At 41.1% G+C, this 22,755-nt stretch overlaps 1 protein-coding gene across 3 annotated transcripts in view; it reads right to left on the bottom strand.

The window, feature by feature from the left end:
- Positions 1-210: 210 nt before the first annotated feature.
- The window catches only part of MARCHF1 (membrane associated ring-CH-type finger 1), a 126,073-nt gene continuing 103,528 nt past the window's right edge, over positions 211-22,755 (bottom strand). For all 3 annotated transcript variants that reach the window (XM_035111599.3, XM_060278682.2, XM_060278683.2), the window contains 2 exons: positions 5,469-5,616; positions 211-3,888 (listed from right to left, as the gene is read on the bottom strand). In XM_035111599.3, the coding sequence (XP_034967490.1) occupies positions 3,587-3,888; positions 5,469-5,616 (450 nt within the window). In that variant the 3' untranslated portion in view covers positions 211-3,586. The remainder of the gene's footprint in view (positions 3,889-5,468; positions 5,617-22,755) is intronic.

Here is a 22,755-nt window from a genome sequence, read left to right as displayed (position 1 = left end):
AACGTTCTTTGGTGGGATGTCTCTTACCATTTTGTGGCCTTGTTATCTTTTTCTGCTCTTTTTAGATTTAGCAGCCTTGTTGTGTTATGCCACATACACCCCTGCCCCAAGTTGCCACATCATTTTCTCAAAATTTGAAATGCATCCATTGGCTCAGAAAGTGTTGGCAGCCTATATTATCTTTAAAAGCAAATGACTTACAAGTAACCCTTAGAGTCATCTGTTTAATACAAATACAAATTTGTTCCACAACAATTAGTAGTTTATATTAAGTTTCTTTCCCATCCCAAATACCTTTTTAATACACAAGTCACCCACAAAAGCATCTAAGCTCTTTTGCAAAAGAGAACTGGGTAAAACAAGTAACAAAACTTTTGGGTCTCAACAATATACACAGTAAAATATTTACTTCGTAGATTGCATTGCAGTGCAAGTTTCAAAATTTGACTGCTAATTTTGGTGGTGGAGTTATATACTGATGTACACATTTTAGAACCAAACTATTGACTGCTTTCCAGCTGTGGCAATAGCACCAGTAGGCTGCTTAGTTATTTATGCTTGTAAAGCTAATAGAACAATCCGTAGGGGAATGCCCCTGATAGCCCCATATAGAGTTGATGAAGACAATTAACTTGGCATTTAACACTACCTCATTGTTAACTTTTCATCATCTTTGTTTTCTAAGGGTAACCTTATTCCACCATGTAAACATTTTCTTTGATAAAACTTCTGATATCTCTAATGGTCATCTATTAACTGGCACTAGAAAAGACAGATAACACTACAGTCTGTGTGTGACAACTGGCATCTTCATTTCGTAAGAAAAAGTGGTAACTATTCCTTCATAGCTGCTTCAACCAACTGCATTGAATTTCAGAAGCATCATCTTGGAACCAAGTCACTAGTATGTATTGAAAACATGGGCTCCATACATGGTCTCTTTCTGATGATACAAAACTATTTCTGCCCTATGCATTGTGACTTATAGTCATGCCAAAGTCTCCATGAATCCAATGCTTGATTGCTATGCTGTCGGGAGAAATGATCAGTTGGCCGCCTTTTAATTTGCTAAATGCATGGGGACCTAAAGATGAAACATTGTTGATTTGGTTGCATTGAGACTTCAAAAATTAGCATTTTGAAAATTATTGACTGTTAGTGGAATTCAGTAAGCAATTTATATTGTGCCCTGTCCTGTATTGTATGATGTGCTGCAGCTGCCTTATCTTTTAAAGTATTTATATCACAGTAGTCAGCTGTTTATGCAAAGCAATGGTAAAAGGTAAAGGGACCCCTGACCATTAGGTCCAGTCGTGACCGACTCTGGGGTTGCGCGCTCATCTCGCATTATTGGCCGAGGGAGCCGGTGTATAGCTTCCAGGTCATGTGGCCAGCATGACAAAGCCGCTTCTGGCAAACCAGAGCAGCACATGGAAACGCCATTTACCTTCCCGCTGTAGCGGTTCCTATTTATCTACTTGCATTTTGACGTGCTTTCGAACTGCTAGGTTGGCAGCAGCTGGGACCAAGCAACGGGAGCTCACCCCGTCGCAGGGATTCGAACCGCCGACCTTCTGATCGGCAAGCTCTAGGCTCTGTGGTTTAACCACAGCGCCACCTGGGTCCCCCGCAAAGCAATGGTACATTATTATAAATGGCTATAGCTGAGCAGAAAATCACCAGGTTAGCTATCACTTCAGTTTATAGTTAGACTATATCTGGATGTGTGTGTGTCTTTTTCTTAGTGAAATGGATATGAACCACCCAGTCTGGAATTAATTTTATTGTGATCTTATTTTTGTTTGGTCCCTCCTATGACCTCTGTTAAAATACACAGTGTTCTAAACCCCACAAAGAATTTGTGTGGCTCCTTCATCTGACAGTTTAAATGTTAAAATGCATTTCTTCATTTTAGCATTGTCTTCATTGATGGGTTATTTATGCAGCTTCTACTCAAGATGCCCATTATCAACTCTTTTTGCTAAACTATTGTCTTACATAATCTCATTTTAATGTTTCCAACTAGTGCCATGATTCCAATAAGAGAGGCCTTATTTCACCTACTGAAATCACTGGGGAAAAGGCCCATTAATTTTAAGGAGGCTATGTGCTTTTTGCAACGTCTCAGCTGATCCATCGCATACAACTGCTGAGTCTTTTCAGAATCAATGTCTTACTGTGTTTTATAAGTGTGAAATGTAGTCCTTTTTAAAAATTACTTAACCCACTGCAGTTTGCCACCATAAGTTCCTCTCGTTACTAGTAACACTGTTCTTGTATAACTCACATTACTTGGGCACAACTCACAATACATTCAACAAGCATAAGAGTGGTATAAAGGACAGGTGCAGTGCCCTTTCTTTGTAGGACATCCAATCAGTTAGTCTGCTGAGGTACATCATTTTGAAATGGGATGCCAAAGTTATTGGCTTTCCCCCCATGCAAGTTATTCCTGCCGGGTACAACGTGATACTGATATATATCTTCTGCATTTTCTATTTAGTCACACTTCAGTTTTTACATTACTATGCTAAAACCACAATAGTAACAACTGAACTACTGAACCATTAATGATTCAGCTTTACTCCTGTATAGAAGGTACCACATACTTTGTCAATTAAGTGGACATCAGAGAGATACTGGCATATTGGTAATGCTGCCCACTTTGACTCTTTCAATACTGTCCTAACAAGTTTCTGAATCTGTTCTATCCTGATCTCTTAAACAAAAGAATAGAATTTAATCTCCCACCCTTTGCATATTTTACACACTAATATGTAAGTACTAAAAACAGATTTTCAAGGTTTCCTGCTGCTCTGTCTGCAATATATCTCCAATTATAGAACATATTACCCTTTAGCAGAATTTTGGAGGTGGCAGGAATATTCTGCCAATTTTAGCTCTTCACTTATGAATAAGCAGCAGTCAAATTGCTGCACCAAATGAATATAAAAATGTGAAAGAAAATGATCATTTGTGCATACAAGGGATATTTTCAGCTACCTAGTTTACAAATACTCACATTTTAAACATACGTTTTCAATGGTAACTTTTGGAAAGGATTTCCTTCATATCACCTTCAAACCACATGTGCTGCAGATCAGCAACCTCTTTGTAAAATTATCACATTACGAGGTTCGGGTACTTTGTGCTATGGTGCATATCTCTTGCATGACTAAGGGTAAATATGAATCGTTTTAAAAATTGCCTTGAAGAGAGTGTGTTCAAGATTACGATAATTAGCAAAAAAGACCATAGTAACAAATAGATGTAAGGGTTTTCTCCTTGTAAACAGGACGCTGGTAGTAAGTCTGCATATGCAGCACTTTTCAGCCATCAACAGTGGTACTTGCCATGTTTGTTTGCCTGTTCGAAAGTCATCTCTGATGTGCTTTCTTCTTTGCATTTTCACTATGCTTAGCCACTTCACAATTACATTCCAGAGGTAATGTGTAACTTCTCTTGATCGATTTTCCCATTCGTTCTTCCTTCAAATTTACTTAGTGGTTTTGCTGTTTAATGTGGCTGAGCAGTAGGAAAGCACATTACTTTGTTCTTCAGTAAAGAAAGAGAAACACAGCTTCCATCAAACCGGCATCACATCAGAAACAGTTTCTTCTCCTGATTGTTGAGAGTTTGTACCTGTCTGTGATACTGGCACCACTACGGAGTCTTTGATTTCAGTGTTCTGATTGGAGGAATAATTTTTCTCCTCTAGTTTTTTGGCAGTGTCTGGACAGTTTTGAACAAATATCACTCGATTGTAAGCCTTAAGCCTTCGCCACAACTGAATGTAGACTTTACATTGCACGTACATGAAGACAAGGCCTCCCGTGAACCCAATGGCTACCACAACCAATTTTGTCCAAAATGGCCACTCCAGCACACCTTTCAGAGTTAAAAAGGGGGTGAAAGAGGTAGAGTTAATATTATTGTTTCATTTCCCTGCAAAGTTGCTATGTGCTTCTACATTACGCTTAGTGAAACCTCCTGACACATGGAGGCTGCAAAGGCTCCCACTACCAGCTCAGTTCCTAAGGCCTCCTCATGTTGAGCAATGAAGCTCTGAATTTTTCTCAATATTATGGTTTTATATATAGGAGGGTGCCAAAATTGAATTTGCCTGTACTGAACAGAAATAATAATGATTTGCTCATGCATGCAAGCTAAACTTCCCTGACATTTATGTGAAAGGGTTCAATTCCATGAGATTAGATGGGGGAGAAGCTCGAGGCTGTCATATGCTGCCTATGGAGTTCCCATAGGAATCTAGTTGGGTACTGTGAACAGGACACTGGATTGGGCCCCTTAGGCCTCTTTCAGTTTTAAACCGGATGTGGAAATCACTTGTTTGGGGGTCACTCCCTGTCTGATACCCACATTTGCAATCGACTTTTAGGTCCTTCAAGTCACTACTTTGGGCAGAGTATTTCTTTTTAACCTTTATTTACAGAAAATCCTTTTACCCAGGAGATACTTCTTTTGAGTGAGTTAAAATTTGCTAGAAGAGGAATAATTTCCTGCAGGATATAACTTTTAAAATGCTCTTATTCCCGCTGAGATTAAGAATCTTGCTTATTTGAATGCCAAATGTATAATTTGCCACTGCATAATTTAAGCTTGCCAAGGGCAGTTTTACTGGGTGTATGAAAATGTTAAAACACGCCAGTGAAATATCATTTTTATTTTATTTATTTTTTCCTAGCAGGATCTCTTAGCTTGAAAAAGAAAAATAAGGCATGCATATATACATTTTTAAAAGGAAAAATGCAACGTTGGAAATTGTATTTCAGAGCAATCTTGGGCACAGTGATATGTTTGATTCATGTAGATATACTCAGTTGCTTGTCTTTAGAATACCATGACACCCAGTGGCTATCCTAAAGATTAGTCACTTTACAAAGTAGCTAGGGCTGCTTTGTAAAGTCAGAACGTCTTCTGAGAATAGATAAAACATGTTAACCAAGTGCCAGCATATGCTTTATTTTAGGAACATAGGAAGGGGCCTCAGACCACTTGTCCATCTAGCTCTGTGTTGTCTACACTGACTCTTTGGGGGTTCAGACTGGAGACATTCTCAGCCCTATGTAGAGATGCTGGTCATTGAGCCTGGGTCCACCTGCATGCAGAGCAACCCCATTTTGAATAATTGCTCTGTCAGCAGGGGTGGGGAGCAATGCAGAGCAATCAAACCCCCCTAGATGCTGGAAATCCCACCCTAAGCAGCGCCTGCAATTTCACTAGACATTGGTCACGTGTTTTGAAACCTATTGTCTGGGGCTTAAAACCTGCTTTTATGTAAAAGCCGAAGTTCTCAGAATACTGGAACTAGGGAAGTTGGGCGAATGCTCCCATTTGAACCTGTTGCTTTTGGTTCTGTGCACTCACTTGCCTTTACAGTTTTGCTCTGTCTCTATTTCTAAAAACATACTACCTAAGAACATAAAGAAAATGGTAAATATACTCACCATTGTCATTGCCTTGCTTAATTTCCTCAGCGGTCCGATCTATTAGTACATAGAGTGACCAAACTACACAGGTAATAGCAATAATGTGGAATGTGACTGAGCAGACAATCTTCCTCCTCTCACTTGTTGTCATCTGTAGTTTTTCCCACTGCAAATGGCAAACAGAAATGGTTGGGTTTGCAGGAGTTCTTATGTTACTAAACTCCCCCCGCCCGCTAAAATTAGCAATGAGGGTGACTAATTTTGAAATCTCCTACTTGTTATCTAAAATACTGGCATTCAGGGTTTCCTTAATTGAAGGGAAATAGCAAAATTAATAAAATAAGATCAATTTTGGAGAAAACCCATGATGTACTTTATTCAGGCTTATCAAGGAAGGCACCCTTTCAATAGTTTCGTGAAGTGCCGAGCAACTGTTTAAAAGTTTCCCTGTCCCACTAAAGGCTATAGTAGCAACTACCAGTAAAACAATGTTCTGTATGTGCAGTTTGATTTTGAAGAGAGAATTCTGCCACTACAGGTACTCTTGAAATGGGAAAGTTTGTCTCCTTTTAAATTGGTACAGTTTTTATTGGGACAGAACCAACTCTGAAGTCTGTTGGCAGGTATAGAGGCCTAATATACACAAGGAAACTAAATGGCCTCTAAGGAATTCTTGAGCAAGACACTCAACCCTGAATTCCAGGGGAGCTCAGGTTGAATTCAGACATCATGCTAATCACATGGTTGGCTCCTTCTGTGTTTTTAACAAGAAGTAAATACCAACTGAAGGTGTAAGATCTTATCTGGATCATGCCCATGGTTTGCTCTCATCATGGTCTTAACCTGGATTGCCTTCCTCCCACAGATGCTATTTAGTAACAAAATAAGAAAGCACGTGAGAGCCAATCATGCAATTAATGCCACATCTACTTTGTCCCTTAGCTATCATAAGGAACGTTGAATTAACCCAATAGTGGGCCTGAAAACTTAAGCAAAAAGCATTTTTCTTCTCTAGATCAAATGTGGATTTTTATCCTCATGCAAATCATGTTTTCCTCTTTCATAAAGAGATTAAAATGCTGAGCTGTTGAGGCTTTTCAACTTTTGAATATTTTGTATCTCGTTAAAATATCTCAAGTGGTGGAGAAATGCAGTGCACCGCTGCCACCTTCCTGCTACTTGTAGTACTACATGGCTGAAGTGCATGTTTGAAGCAACATTTTAATGTGCATGCTGCATTTCTTCCAAAATGACTCCAAATACTGTAGTTGATAAGGCCAGGAGGGAAAAAGATGAAGAAATAAGGTGAGTTGTGCATGCCAATGAAATTGCTTCCAGCTTCAAACGGAAGTTGCACACATTGTCATAAGCTGCTCATCTTAAAATTGATTGTTGCAATATACAGTATTGTGACGTTTCCAGTGCAGTATTGCCACACTAAGTCAAAAATATTTCTATTTCACTTCTTTGTAACAAGTTACATCCTGCCTGTCTTTTAATACTATTTAAAAGAATGCCATCATTGAACAATGACGTGTGTCCCTGCCCCCATGGCAAAAGAAAGGAAACTATGGCTGCTTAAGACAGAAGTAATTATGAGCTTTGACACACAAGCAGAAAACAAGAGGCAATAAGTGGAACCATCTGCCCGAGATGTGCCAGTAAGGTGTTAGAGGTACTGTTAGATTAGAACTCTAGTATTAGATTAGCCACTATGGGAACATCTTTCGGCTGAAGAAGGGCAAAGGATGAAAATATACTTTATCGACCCCAACAGGATACCAAGTCAATTATGCACAGAAGCACAATACATTTATTTGGGGGAATTTTTTGGGGGAGTGGGCACAGCAGACTGGGCTTTCTTTAAAAGATGTGCAAGTGAAAGAATCAAAAATCATAAGAATGACTTACACTTTTTTCATGCTACTACTGCTACTAGCAAGTTCAAACTTGGAAAGAAAAATCAACTTAATGATGCTGTTGTTTGGCTTGCCTCCTGCTTTTTCATATTTCTTGAATTTTACATTTTTTTAAAAAAAAAACCAAGGGACGAGCAGAAGTGGACATAGTGTTTTTTTCTTTAAAAAATGTTTAGGGGTACTTTCATTTTGACTCAAGAAAACCACAATTTTATAGTTCAAAATGGGGGGAAATACAGTAAATTGACAAAAGTACAAAGATTCACAAAATGTTTAGGGGTATGCATACCCCTGCGTCCCCCCCCAGAAAAAAAAGCACTGGACACAGTAATGCATGCCCGTCCACCCCCCATTTAGGGTATGTCTTTTACAATTTCATAGATGATATGCCACCTAATCGTTGGGCAACTTACTGTATACCCTGCCTTTCCAAGGTGTCTATTAATACTATGTAAAGGAATGCAACCATTGAACAACTCAAAAATTTGACAGACAGATTAAAACACCAGATAACTACCTTGTTGGTCAGAAAGTCTCATGGTCACAGTCTGCTGTATTCGACTTCCTCATTCAAACCAAGTGCAAACTAAAGCTTTTGTGGGCAAAACATTGCAATAAAGGAAAAATGAGACTGGGACAGACGAAGGAAAAAGAGAGAGTGAGACAGCATAGCTCTTGGGGACGGGAAAGTAGTTAAAGAGCCATGGGTGCAATGAAAGGAGCAATAGCATAGTTAAAAGTACTAGAAAGAGGCAAATGGGGTAGGAGCTGAAAGCAGAAAATGCATATGCATTCCCATAGTTATTTGGCTGGCCAGTTCAACGACAGCTTGCTGAACTAGGCAGACAATTGGCCTGGTCCAGTTTGCTCTTCTTATGTTCCTAAAGAAAGAGCTAAAAAGCCACACCAACAGGGAACAAGCCAGAAAGAGAAGGAAGAATAGAGTAGGAACATATTATACCATGTCAAGACTAGGTCTGTCTAGGCCAGGATTGTCTACTATTTGATTATTTTGACAATTTGTAATTTCAGATGTATCTAAAGGGGTATATATATACACACTCAGTACACTGAAGCTAGAAATTAGTTACAACTAAAATATTCAATTAAAATGCCTGCTGTAATAATAATAATAATAATAATAATAATAATAATAATGGTCTTCAGTAGGCACCAGAAGTTCCACAGAGAGGGGCCTGTCTGACCTCACCTTGAAGAGATTTCTAACAGAGCTATACCTGGACATGCCAGGGATTGAACCTGGGACCTTTTGCATGCAAAGCAGATGCTCGGCTGCCGAGCTATGACCCTGGCCACCGATGTCAGATTATTGTATTTTCTGTTGCAGAGAGTCAAAATGAGCATAAAAACATGGATTTTAACAAAGTTTGCAAGCTTAGAAATGTGTCCCACTTTGCTGAATTAATTGCTCTTAGTTATATCATAATGTATTAATCCAGACATTCCAAATGTCAATAGTGTTACATTGAAATGTTAGGACTAGAAGTGCAGTCTGTTAGTCACTAGAGGGTAGCAGAGGACTGTACAAAAGATGTTCCATATTTATTCTCAATGATTTAAGCACAACCATGTATGCCTAGATTAATGTTAAAATATATTTCGTAGAATACTGTATCTATGCCGCCTTTTTTTTTTTTTTGCAAACCACATAGGATTACAAAAACAGAGCAACTGAAAAACAATCTAATAAAAAATAGCATCTAAGAACTTTAATAGTATTTAAAGATAGCCACTAAATAAAACAACCTAAAAATGGAAATTAAATGATACCACTGAAATAAAACCTTCAATTTCAAAAACAACGTATATTTATAGACTGGTTGTTCCATCGGCCAATTTTATATTGTTTTCATTTTCAATTATCAGCTCTGTCATTAGACTAAAAGCAAAAAGGGAATTATATTAAACACCATATAGTTTTGACACTGCATTTCATTTTGGCTTGAGCCTTCTGTAAAACATGAATCCAAACAGCTGTACCATCATATGATTTCCATAGTTGAAATTTAAAATTCCCATACTTTCAAGCAGCTGGCGTTTTTGTTCCGTCATACATGTGCCCGTGATCAGATGGGGAAATGTTTGTGCAAAGCAGGTCATACTCTGATACAGCCAGTCATTCTTGTGATCACACCAGCTGGGAAAAGTGAGGTACAGCTGAGAAAATGGCTGATGGCTTTCTCAGTGTACAATTTAATTTATGCCGTTTCCTGCCACAATTGTGGAACAGCACTTTTGAAATGAAGTGGAACCAGATCATGTGAAACAGCCCTAAAGATTGTGCCTCTTCTGTACTAAATTGTAGACACATTTCCACAGAGTCGGGGCTTTTCTTTTCTCCCACACAGCTTTAAATACAGGATGCTATCCCAGACACTGCTTTTGCTTCAAGAGGCTCAGCATCTCCAAACTTAACTGAGAACATCAGGAGAGCAACAGGGCAGTAGATTCCTCTAGTAAGTGATGAAAAACATTTTTAGTCAGCTCACAGTGGTGGTCTGCAAAAAAATCCATTCTTATATTTAGCTGCCGGAAAAGCTACAGTGTAGCAGCTAGGAGAGTTTTATTTACTTTCATTTATTGAATTTATATACCACCCTTCTTCTGAAAATCACAATGCAGTTTACATCTTAAAAACACAAAATAAAAACACATGAAGTCTCCAAATCACTTGACTATAAACTTGTTGCTGTTCTTATTTATATAGTGCTCTCTTACCCAAAGGCTCCCAAAGCGGTCAACAAAATATTAAATAAAAATAATAACTAAATAAATGCAACATAAAACAGCAAAATCACTAAATCACCACCAATGCACCTAGGGGCAAGCCTGTGCAAAAAACATCACCCAAGAGAAACTGCCCTTAGCCTCAACACACACCCCTCCCAACCAGGAATAATCTGGGTGGCCTTAGACAAGTCACTGTCTCAGAGCCTTAGTTGGCAGCATGGTTATAATAGCCTCCTTTACAGGGTTGCTAAGGTTTGCGTAGAATGCTCTTAAAGCCCTTTGGGCACTTGGAAAAGTATAAACGCGAGGCATTGTTATCTTATTTGTGCATATTAAGCTTGCCAGACACTTGGTGGTGGGGCCTCTCGAGTGTTAGTTCTGCAGAAGATGACTCCTTTAGAACAGGTTCTTTCACCCCAAGTCACCGCAGAGTGACTGTCCAAAGCAGCATTTTGCAACACTAGCCCCACTCAAACATCCAGGACATGCGATAATTCAGGGAATCGGGAGAACTCACTCAGCCTGCTTTGATTGTCATGCCTATGCTGGCTCCTCCCCTTATGCTATCCACATGTTTAAGAGCATGGCTGCATGGGGCAGGCTGCCAAGACATGTAAGCTCTCCCCAAGTTAGAAACTTCAGCACTGAGGGTTCCAGCTCACAGGGACAGCCTACTCATATCATACAGAGTTAGTAGTTCTTTATACTGCATCAGACCACTCACATAGTCTATTTTGACTGGCAGGCTCTCCAAGAGTTTTGCAGTCTTGCCACCTGAGACCCCTTTAAGTGGACATATCAGGGCTTAATCCTGATGCTTATGGCCTGCAAAGCATTCACTCTATTAGACAGCTGTTTAAAACAATCATGTTTAGATTCATCAAGCAAGCTTCCCCAGAACCACAGAGGCATCCTCTTCCCTTTCGAAATGCGTTTTGAATTTGTGCAACAGCTGGATGAGGAAGCTCCCAGAAAAGCAGTTCAAGCATACCAGGTAGGCATTTCTTCATCAATGTTGTATAGCAAGCCTCCTGCCTCACTCACGTGATCTCCATCAAGGCCTCCCATAACCTCCAGCTAAATGAAAAGGTTTGGCTCACAGTAATTTACCTACTCCTATAATTTTGCATCTAATTACAAGCTTCCAAACCATATGCTATTTACATAGACAATTTTGTCATTTAGAGATGCAATCAGTCTATGCGAGAGAGAGGGAGGGAGAGAATATAATTAAAAGTGCAAATGTAGAGACATTTCATAACTGTAGTACCCTAGAACTGCTTGCAACAGGGGAAAACATACCTTTGTAGCGAGCTTCAAAAAAGAATGAAGATGATAAAGAAGGCTCCTCGGAGCACAAGAAATTCAGTAATCTGCTAGCAAAGGAGAAATGACAGCTCCGTGGTCAGGTCAGTTAGTGTCCTGAATGCTAGTGCCATTGAAGCAACTCAGAGAACTGAGTGGTTCAAAGGGGACATTCTAGGAATGTAGTGCATTCTAGATCACATTCTAAGAATGTAGGACGTTCTAGATCACATAGAAAAAGGGCAAAAGATCACAGTGAGGAATGGCACCTGCAGTTTGTCACATTCCCAGGCTTCTTGTCAAGGAAATTTTAAGTCTGAGAAAATGTGTTGACAAATAGTAAAAGGTAAAGGACCCCTGGACTGTTAGGTCCAGTCAAAGGCGACTATGGGGTACGGCGCTCATCTCGCTTGTCAAGCTGAGGGAACTAGCGTTTGTCCACAGATAGCTTTCTCTGTCATGTGGCCAGCATGACTAAATTGCTTCTGGCACAACGGGACACAGTGACAAGTGCCAGAGTGCATGGAAACGCCATTTACTTTCCCACCATAGCGGTACCTATTTATCTACTTGCACTGGGATGCTTTCAAACTGTTAGGTTGGCAGGAACTGGGACAGAGCAATGGGAGCTCACCCCGTAGCAGGGATTTGAACCACCGACCTTCTGATCGGCAAGCCCCAGAGGCTCAGTGGTTTAGAAACAGTGCCACCCAAGTCCCTGGACAAATAGCACAGAAGTCTGTTATAGGCTGTGGCCTGGTTAGCATGAACATGTGAGCTTCTGGATACAAGTGCACAGCAGCTTTGCTTTGCTAGTGCCACCCCCTTTTATATATTTTTTTAAAAGTGAAACTTTTCAATGTATAATAAAAATCAAACTAATCTAGAAAAAAAGAAAAAATCTAGAAGAAAAAAGAAAAAAGAGGGAACAGAAAGGGGGGAAGGAAGGAAACAAAACAGAGAGGGGAGAAAGGAAGGGAACTTCACTTTCTTCTCCCAGCCCCCCCCCCCGATCTTCCATTCCCTGCCTCTCATGCAGGGTCCTTCATAAGACATCCATCACCTTCCTGTCAGTATCCTCATTAACCCTGAATGGAGGACATTAAAACAAGCTAGCTCATGGTGAGCAAAGCAGCTCCTCTCTGGGAGCTAAAATCTGGCTGTGTGCACGAGGTCTGTAAAATTCACCAGTGACTTGCTAGCAGTCTTGTATGGACTGCAAGAAGATCAAACCTATCCATTCTTAAGGAAATCAGCCCTGAGTGCTCTCTGGAAGGACAGATCCTGAAGCTGAGGCTCCAATACTTTGGCCACCTCATGAGAAGAGAAGACTCCCTGGAAAAGACCCTGATGTTGGGAAAGATTGAGGGCACTAGGAGAAGGGGACGACAGAGGACAAGATGGTTGGACAGTGTTCTCGAAGCTACCAACATGAGTTTGACCAAACTACGGGAGGCAGTGGAAGACAGGAGTGCCTGGCGTGCTCTGGTTCATGGGGTCACGAAGAGTCGGACACGACTAAACGACTAAACAAACAAAAGCAGTGGCCGATTCCCTGCTGTAGAGATGTGCTGGATTTGTTCTTCCCAACATGTGATCATTGGCAATTGCTTCTCACAACCCTATAACTGAAGATACAAAAATTGAAAGTATTCCCACTAACTGGTCACATTTTCTACATACAAGGAAATGGATATAATTAACTTCCAATCTATATACCTGCCAACATTTCACAGATGCAGTTCTGGTTCTTTGTTAACTCCAACTTTCTTAATCATTATACATTTTCTTAATCATTATACATTTTCTCCACTGTTAAAAACTGGAAGGGGAAGGCCACTATTTCTAATTAGATTTCCTCGGGTGCAATTAAATACACTCATGGTAGCAGGAAAAGCACAGAGCCTTTGCAGAAAGCTTTGCAGAGAGTGACATGCAGCCTCTTTCTCAATGAATTCAGAATGCAAGCCAAAAATATATCGGGTTAATTATGAGAAGCAAGGCTTACATTACATTTTTCTACTGCTGTTGAAGCTGTTGAAACATCAGGTGTGACCTACATTCTGTAGGTGCATGCCATTGCCTTCCATGATTTGTAAACCTCTTTCTTGGTGGCAAACAGATCACCTCTACTTGTGTAGGTTCTGAGAGAGGGATGCTATCCCACACATGGTGGGGCCGACTGCAGGCAGTGAACCTTTATATAGCAGAGCACAGTGTGAACCAGCCCGCACCTAAAACTGAGCTCTGTGACCTATTTTTTTGTTCAAATGTGTGTCACGGGAAGCCCGCACTGTACAAACTAGTGGGCATGATCATTTATATACAAATTGGCAATAGCTGTTTGTTCATTGCTTTAAAAATAAAATAAAAAGGCTGTATCAGGAGGCCTTGTTTCCTCAAGGCATCACAACCAGATTTAAATGCTGTCTTTCCCTGAGACTCTAGCTGTTCTCCGTAACAACATGACAGCTAATAAAGAAAAGGGAAATATTGTGCATACCGGTTAAGTATTTGACTTTATGTCTTACCGGGAAAGACAGTGATTTAAGGTGAGCCATGTCTGAGGCACAGTTTACTAGTGGAAAGAAAACACTGAAGCTGGTTGCCTTGACAACGTGCCGCAGCGGTGCTGAAAATTAAAGGAAACATAGGCCTCTCTGTCATGGGAAAGGCTTGCAAAGCATCCACCAAATTAGGTTAAAAGAAAACTAATCCTACAGCAAATCAGTGTTACCTGTCCTAAGCAATGTCAGCCATCACTTTTTATCATGATCCTTGTTATAAAACTGATGAGAGTGATTTATATAAGCCAATGGTAATAGGCAGAGCCACAACAACAACAACACATTATGGTGTTGAGAGCTCAAAAGTTTCTGATTTCTCCCAGGAAATGGTGCAGGTCACTAGAGGTTCTATGTGGAACCTACAGTGCTGAGGGAAAAGGAGAGAATTCAAAGAGGGACTAGTTTAATTTCTCAGCAGCATCTCCCAGAGCTCTCCCTGCAGGGAATACTGCTTTCAAGAGCCAATACTGCACGGCATGGTTTTAAATAATGAGAGTAAATAAGAAAGATCAAAGTGAAGCTATGTTTTAAAACAAGACATCAATATCATTCAACAGCCTAGTTACTTTGTAGCTCACAGTACCGGAAGCCTAATTTTCTCTGTAAACACTGGGTTCTGAAGCATACTAACCAATATATTCGTGCATTTCTGTTTTATTTGCTACTTAAATATATTACTGACTTCAGGGCATTAATTGAATCCCGTTTCAAACAAAGCATGCTATCAAGCTATCTGAACCAAGGAGCCAGATATTTCAAATATATTTGACAGAATCCTTTGATTGAAAGTATGTTGTTGTTATTGTTGTATGCCTTTCAGCAGAAAAAAAAACACGAAAGCCCCATTGATTTCAGCAGGACTTACTGCTAAGTAATGGACTGCAGCTCTGGAATGAAAAGTAACTCTTGGCATAACACTACATGCCCGTATAGATAATATAATGTTCCTAATTGCTTAACCGTGGTTAAACAAAAATAATTATGGGCTCCCTCCTCACCACCATCTCTCTTCCAGAAAACCAGTTCCTCCACCGTACCCATGGGTGGCTAACTGCTTCTAATGCAGCCACATAGGTGGAACTAACTAGAGCAGGCATCCCCAAACTGCGGCCCTCCAGATGTTTTGGCCTACAACTCCCATGATCCCTAGCTAACAGGGCTAGTGGTCAGGGATGATGGGAATTGTAAGTCCAAAACATCCAGAGGGCCAAAGTTTGGGGATGCCTGAACTAGAGTTTCTATTCGGCTTCGGATCTGAAATAGCTTTCATTGGTTTTAGATAAGCTAAAGGGGAAACATACGGCTAGCTTTAACCATGATTAATGTTGTCAATATGATTAAGCATGATTAGGCCCAGTTGGAGGAATTCCCCAATGCTGAATTGGTTAAGATGTTACATCTGCCCAGTCAGTAAGCTGGTATCATCAGGGCTGGCCCTCTCATCAGCTAAGTTGAGCCTCTTTTGTTGAGAGGATGGCAAATTGATGCCCCCAATGCACCCACCACTGCCTCCCCCTGCCTGCAGGGCTACCAAGCACCTTGGCTTGCTTTCTCATGCTGCCTTCCAGGCTGTCTGCCCACTGGTCGGTTGTCAAGTGGCTGGTGACAGCTGCCGAGGACTTCAGGAATGCCAACACCAGTTTGCCACTGCAACAAATTGGTGGTGGACCTCCTAATTTGCTCTCTGGGTTACAACCTTTGCCTTGACCTATTGTGGGCAAAGCTGCCCAGAGAGTGCCTGTTTAAAGTTTACTACTACTACTGTGAAACTTTAAACAGTATTTGCTGCTGCATCCTGCCAACGACGATTCTGAGATAGCCATACCTACAATGCCATGTTTTGGGGTGGACAGACTCTTCTGTAGAGAGAAATATTGTGGGACGAGGTGGCCCTGGATGGAAGCAAAAACAACTCAAAAATCCAAGAGTTCAAAGAGATGAAGCACCTTATCTAGCAGGAAAGCTAATGTGCTTGGGCCTTTTTACCCTAGAAAAATGTTATTGGGGAGGGGGCATTCTCAAGATTTATAAAATTATGAATGGTATGGGAAATGGATTCCATTCTTAAGGAAATCAGCCCTGAGTGCTCATTGGAAGGACAGATCGTGAAGCTGAGGCTCCAATACTTTGGCCACCTCATGAGAAGAGAAGAATACTTGGAAAGGACCCTGATGTTGGGAAAGATTGAGGGCACTAGGAGAAGGGGACGACAGAGGATGAGATGGTTGGACAGTGTTCTCGAAGCTACGAACATGAGTTTGACCAAACTGCGGGAGGCAGTGCAAGACAGGAGAGCCTGGCATGCTATGGTCCATGGGGTCACGAAGAGTCAGACACGACTAAACGACTAAACAACAACAACATGGGAAATGGATAGAGAGAACTTTCTTTTCACTAACATTCTCAGTAGCCTGCCTGCATCTAAGGTCTGGAAGAAATGTGGAGTTCTATGCATGTGCCTTGAATTCCACCCTACATGGCAGAAAGGTTGTGCTGGATAATCTCCAGCTGGCACAAGACGTAACTATGCTGGTAAAGTCCTTTGCTTCACCTTCCCAAACAGGGTTTAGAAGCAATCCTGTATGACCCAGTGGGTATACCTGAAGAGTGGGATTTCCAATTAATGCCTGACCCTAAAATATAAGCTAAAATACAGTGGGTGTAACTCAGGCATAGGCAACCTTGGCTCTCCAGATGTTTTGGAATTACAACTCCCATGATCCCTAGCTAACAGGACCAGTGGTCAGGGATCATGGGGGTTGTAGTTCCAAAACATCTGGAGAGCCAAGGTTGCCTATGCCTGGTGTAACTGTTAACTGGGAGAAAAATGCTTGCTCACGTAAGTCAGCTTTAAAAGCTATTGCGGATTTGGGGTGGTTGCCTGTGAATTCAGGAAGTCTGATACTGTTGCATGGCACTGCCCCCTAGAAATGAACCAGAAAGCCCTTGCAGACAGGGAACTCTGTGTGTACTTTGCCATTCCTAAATTTCAAAATCTATGGGTCATCATTCAAAGGAAAAGAAATATGCTCATATTCACCCCTCCCCAAAGACTAAGAAAAATGGGAACAATGTGTTTCAAAAGAAATATAAACCTCAGAGCCCAAATGCCCATAAATAAACAAAACCAAAGAATTAAATAGGCAAAGTCGTTTGAAAAGTAGTCATAGCAAAAAGCTTTGGGGAAATCTCTGCTTGGAGATACATTACTGTGTTTATGTACATTTTAATTCTCTCATCCATTCCATATGGATCACAGTAGCATGTTGACTGTCTTTGTTTTTTATCATGCTTCACGCTTCAGATACTGGATTAAATATACATCCAGTTCTCAGTTCTTTTTTTTAAAGGGAGAAATAGTTTCTCTCAGGAGTGGATATGCAGTGATGCAAGGAGGTCAACAAAAAACAACACTAAAACAAATGAATTGTATAATTTAGAATCTCTGGACTGCATTGCAAATCTACTTTCTAATTTTCAAATACAGAATGGGAAAGCAAATTAAACTACTTTGAAGCCATTAATAATGGTAATAAACATGGGAGAGGGGGGAGATGATAATATACAGCAAACACTTTTTCCTCTATCACCTTCCACTGCTGCCATCAGTGCTTGCTCAAAAGTACCCCTCTGCTTTTTGAAATGTGATTGGTAGGGACATGGAACAAAGGCTTTCCAGCTGTATTGTCCATGCTGTGTGACTCCCTATCCAAGATGGGCCAACTAGCCTTCTCTTTACTGGTGTTTGGTGTATTGTTATGAACTTTTGTTGTGCTGTGTCTTTGGATGGATTTGATTTCATGGAATTGTAGAGTTGGAAGGGACCCTGAGGATTATCTAGTCTAATCCCCCTGCAATGCAGGAATACACAGCTGTCCCATATGGGGATTGAACTTGCAACCTTGGCATTATCAGCACCATGTTCTAATCAACTGAGTGACAACCAGCCTTTTGGCCACACACCATATTGAATGAAACGTAAATCTCACATTTGATCAAAACTGTACACTAAATGTAAATTTAAAGTTAGCATTTGATGAGTACATCTGATCAACATAATATGAATTTGAAAGCTGAATGCTTCATAGAATTGCAGAACTACAGAGTTGGAAGGTACCACAGAGGCCCATCTAGACCAACCCACTGCAGTGCAGGAATCCTGCCCACAGCTGTCCCTGGGTGGGCTCAAACCAATGACCTAGATAACAGCCAGATGTGCTGACCCATTGCAGTTCATCAAAGGCCTCCTTTCCAATTTATCTATGAAAATATTTATGTCTTTCAACCCCATTGAACCCTAAGGCATGCACAAAACATCAAGTTTGAAAACAGTGAAACAAATAAATATACAGTCTATTAAATAATAGAACAGAAACGTAGACTCCTAAAATCCCAGAGCAGCGGGGGGAAATACAGCAAGACAATGCTGGTTCACTACAGCTGCTGATAAGATTTATCCACACCCAGCTCCCTTTCATAGTTATTAAGGACAGATTTACCCGATGTCTTCAACTTTGTTGAAATTAAATGAGATAGGCATGTATTGTTGGTTTGAGACATAAAAGCTCAGCATTTACATTTTTCCCTCACCCATCAATCATGCTAAAATAAGTTCCTTTTAATGGCAAGCCTATATGTGTTGTAACTAGAAAAGCAGACGGTATGATAATAATCTGAGCTTAGATTCAATATAATTAACAGTTATAAGAGAGCAGCACTGGGAATGTTACAAGGATGTTATAATAAAGCCAATCACAGCAGAAACAAACTTCAGTAATCTGGGCACAAGAAATAGGATATGTACAATTTAAGCTTTCATTTTCTGCTGCAAACCTAGAATGTTTCTGTACAGTACCAGACACTGAACTTTCGTGCAGAACTGATCTTTTTGGAAAGATATAGCTTTTCCCACTTTAAAACAGGAAATATTTTTAGGCCCCAAGACTGAAAAATAAAATGATCCAACCTGTAACACCAGGGAAATGTGATCCTGGCAATGTGATTTCGAAATTAATAAAATTAATTTTAAAAGTGTGTGTTTGGAGGGTTGTCCTAATGACCCTGCTCCAGAAACAGTTGTTGTTGTTGTTTAGTCATTTAGTCGTGTCCGACTCATTGTGACCCCATGGACCAGAGCACGCCAGGCACTCCTGTTTTCCACTGCCTCCCGCAGTTTGGTCAAACTCATGTTGGTAGCTTCAAGAAACAGTTACCCTTGTCAAACACAGAGACCTCATTGATTTCAGCTGTATTGAGAGGTGGCCAATGCGTTCTGAAGAATATATTTTCAAGAAGTAAATAGGCATTTGGGTTTTGCAGTGATCTCTAAGTTTTGGACTTGGAGTACGGTGGTATCAAGCAGTTAATGAAAACCTTTCAACTAAAAATTAAAATCCACATAAAAGGTAGAATATAATTATGTGATTGTGTCATACCTGCCAAGTCTTCTGCTGAAGAATGCGGGATCAGCGCCGGCGCGGCACCGGAAGTTGCATAGAAGCAACTTCTGGGGCCGCTCTAACCATGTGTGGGCACTGAAAATAGGGAAGAGCGGCACCAGAAGTCGCTTCTACGCATGCCCGGCGGCCATCTTGGTGATGGCCATCTTGGTGACAGCCGCCGCCATGTGGCTACCACCAAGATGGCTGCCAGGCATGCGTAGAAACAACTTCTGGTGCCGCTCTGCCCTATTTCTGGTGCCCACACATGGGCAAAGCAGCACCCAAAATGGAGACCCCCTGGCAGGTAGGAAATCCAGGGGATTTCCGGGATTTTTCTCCATTCGGGAGAACAGCGGGAAAGGGATTAAAATACGGGGGTTTCCCAGGAAAAACGGGGTACTTGGCAGCTAAGGATTGTGTGCATGGCAGGGTCTGTTCAGGGTACAATTTAGGTGCCAGGCTCTTCCTTCCAGAGGGAGAGGGAAGGGAAAACAGCAGATGAATTTTGAAGGTTGACTACTATTCCACTATAGAACTAAATTATGAACCCAAGTCAAATCTGAATTTGTAAAGAATTGTGGGTCTTTCAGAATTGAAAGACTGGGTCTGATGGTAAAGAGCAAAAAGTGTTTCTGTACTGTAGCATGTAATACTGTTAAGTTGATGATCAGAATAGTAAATAAAACTTCATAGACTTCATAGACACTTATTAGAAACTGAGTTCAAATCATAGCAGCTTCACATCTTCTAGCACAAAATATTTATCATACAGGGATTTGTTTCAGATTCTACTGCTTGATTCATATTTAGTTTCAGATTTGATTCAGATTCTACCATTGAAGAAATATCTCTTTCAAAAGGGAGCTGGAAGTTTGACTAGGTGGCCAAAAATGCAGAGCAAAGCACAGGGACACAGTGAACAACTGTGCAAAAATTATTGTCACCAAACCAGTCAGTGAATATTTAATCAACAATTGCAATGGGTGAAGAGCGAGAGGAGCCTGTAATGACTTAGATAAAACTTAAATTGTCTGTATTAAATCCTACCATTAGTTGCATATATGTCACAAATTTCAGAAATTCACCCCAAACGCACACTCCACACTCCTTCCTTCCTTCCTTCACTAATGTCAAAAGTGAAAAGGGACTTAGCTATAGCCAGTTATGACCATTACTTTCTGGCACCCTTATATTAAATAATATCAACAACATATTAATTTTCATCACCAGCATAAAGCTTTTGGGATTGAGGAATGGTGGTGGTGGTGGTGTGTGTGTGTGTGTGTGTGTGTGTGTGTGTGAGAGAGAGAGAGAGAGAGAGAGAGAGAGAGAGAGAGAGAGAGAGAGAGAGAAATCTGTAGCGCCACAGCAAACTCTTTCTTTTCAGACAATGTTTGGATTGGGCTAAGAATGTGATTCTGCAAGTCACTTATCAACTTCAGGTCCCTCTTTTAAACAAATTGATAGAGATCTTTTGGGGAACCAAAATAAAAGGAAGCAAGCAGAGGAATGGGGAAGTGTGCTCCCTGGTGCAGAAAAATGTGGTTATAGGATTATGCTACATGTAACAAGTCAGTGAATAACAGGGTCAGCCCAATACATTTTGTTGCCTGAGGCAAAGAACAAAGTAGCATTCCCCCCCCCCACCTCTACTCCATGCACAGAAGCTGAATAGACAGGCAGTTGAGTCTGGTGATGGGATAGTGTTCTGCAATGGTGTGAAAGGTGCCTCACAGGCCACAAATCACAATCACACACACACACACACACACACACACACACACGATATCCAAGAGCTTAAAAAATGCTTTAAAATGGAATGGCTTTAAAAATGCTGCAACACACAAGCACAGAATGTGGCTTCCTAATATATTTCTTTCACTTTGCTCTTTCTTCTTGCTTTTTAAAGTGCAGTTCTAGCACTTCTGGTTTAGAAGATATGTTGAAAGGTATACAGTATTGGCAACAACGCCCCGGTGAAATCTCAAAAACTGGCAGGGTTGCCGAGTAAGATTTCCAGGGTCAGAGTGCAAAGATTTGCAACATGTACACTGGTTGCAACGTTGTATTTTTGGTTCACAGAATTTCGGTTACCATAGTTCCAAAATCTGTGCAGTGTCTCAATAGTCCTGAGTCCCTCACACACAGAATATCCAGAATTTCAATAAACCACACTTATGCATACCATGAATAGGGAGCACCATGATTTATCCAGCCAAAAAAGCAGCCTGGCATTTGCTCTAGAGCAGGGGTCAGCAACCTTTTTCAGCCGTGGGCTGGTCCACCGCCCCTCTGACCATGTGGTGGGCTGGACTACAGTGGTACCTTTACAACCGAACACTTCGACTTCCGAAGGTTTCGACTTCTGAAGTCGACAACCTCCGGAAGTCTTTTCACCGCACGTGTGTTGTGTGCCTGCGCAGAGCGGTGCGTGAGGTCGGCGCATGCGCAGAAGTATGAAATCGCGCTTCGCGCATATGCCGAAGTGGCGCCTCGACATCCGAAAACCTCGACTTACGAAGACGGCCGCGGAATGGATCATCTTCGTAAGTCGAGGTACCACTGTATATTTTTTTGGGGGGGGGAGATTAACAAATTCCTATGCCCCACAAATAACCCAGAAATGCATTTTAAATAAAGGCACAAATTCTACTCATGTAAAAACACTAGACAGGCCCCACAAATAACCCAGAGGTGCATTTTAAATAAAAGGACTCATTCAACTCATGTAAAAACACGCTGATTCCCGGACCATCTGTGGGCCGGATTTAGAAGGCGATGGGCTGCATCCAGCCACCTTAGGTTGCCTACCCCTGCTCTAGAGTGAAGGGAGTACTGAGGAAGAAGGGATGGCAAATCCCATGTGAGCTGCCCTCCCTCTGCAAGGCAGCTAAATGTGCAGTGATATCAATAGGTTCTTGTGTCTTGAGCCATTTTCCATATGTTGGCTATAGGGTCTCCCTAAGGGGATGCCTCCTAATTGAACCATATCTCTACATTTAAAAGCCCCCACCACAAGAATCCAGGGAATTGGAGTTTGTTAAGGGGAGTGCTAATTGTAGTTCTAATAAACAACAATTCCCAGGAATCGGGGGGGGGGGGCAGGGATGCTTTGAATGTGCTTTAAATATAAGGTGTCTATGCAGCCCTAGTGCAAGTCTTAGTGCACTTGGATGGGGCTATTTGTTCCTTGATCACTAAGATTAATCTACTGCCCCATTTACTACCATTGTTACACCCTGATGTTAAGCTCTTTGTAGCATATTGTGAGCTTCATGGAGTCTTATAGGCTACAAGAATTCTTAAGTTAGGACTCCTATAA

Source organism: Zootoca vivipara, chromosome Z1 (genome assembly GCF_965207765.1).
Source record: "Zootoca vivipara chromosome Z1, rZooViv2.hap1.1, whole genome shotgun sequence".
NCBI lineage: Eukaryota > Metazoa > Chordata > Lepidosauria > Squamata > Lacertidae > Zootoca > Zootoca vivipara.
The sequence above is the reverse complement of the archived record's forward strand: the minus strand, read 5'-3'. Positions and strand labels throughout refer to the sequence as shown.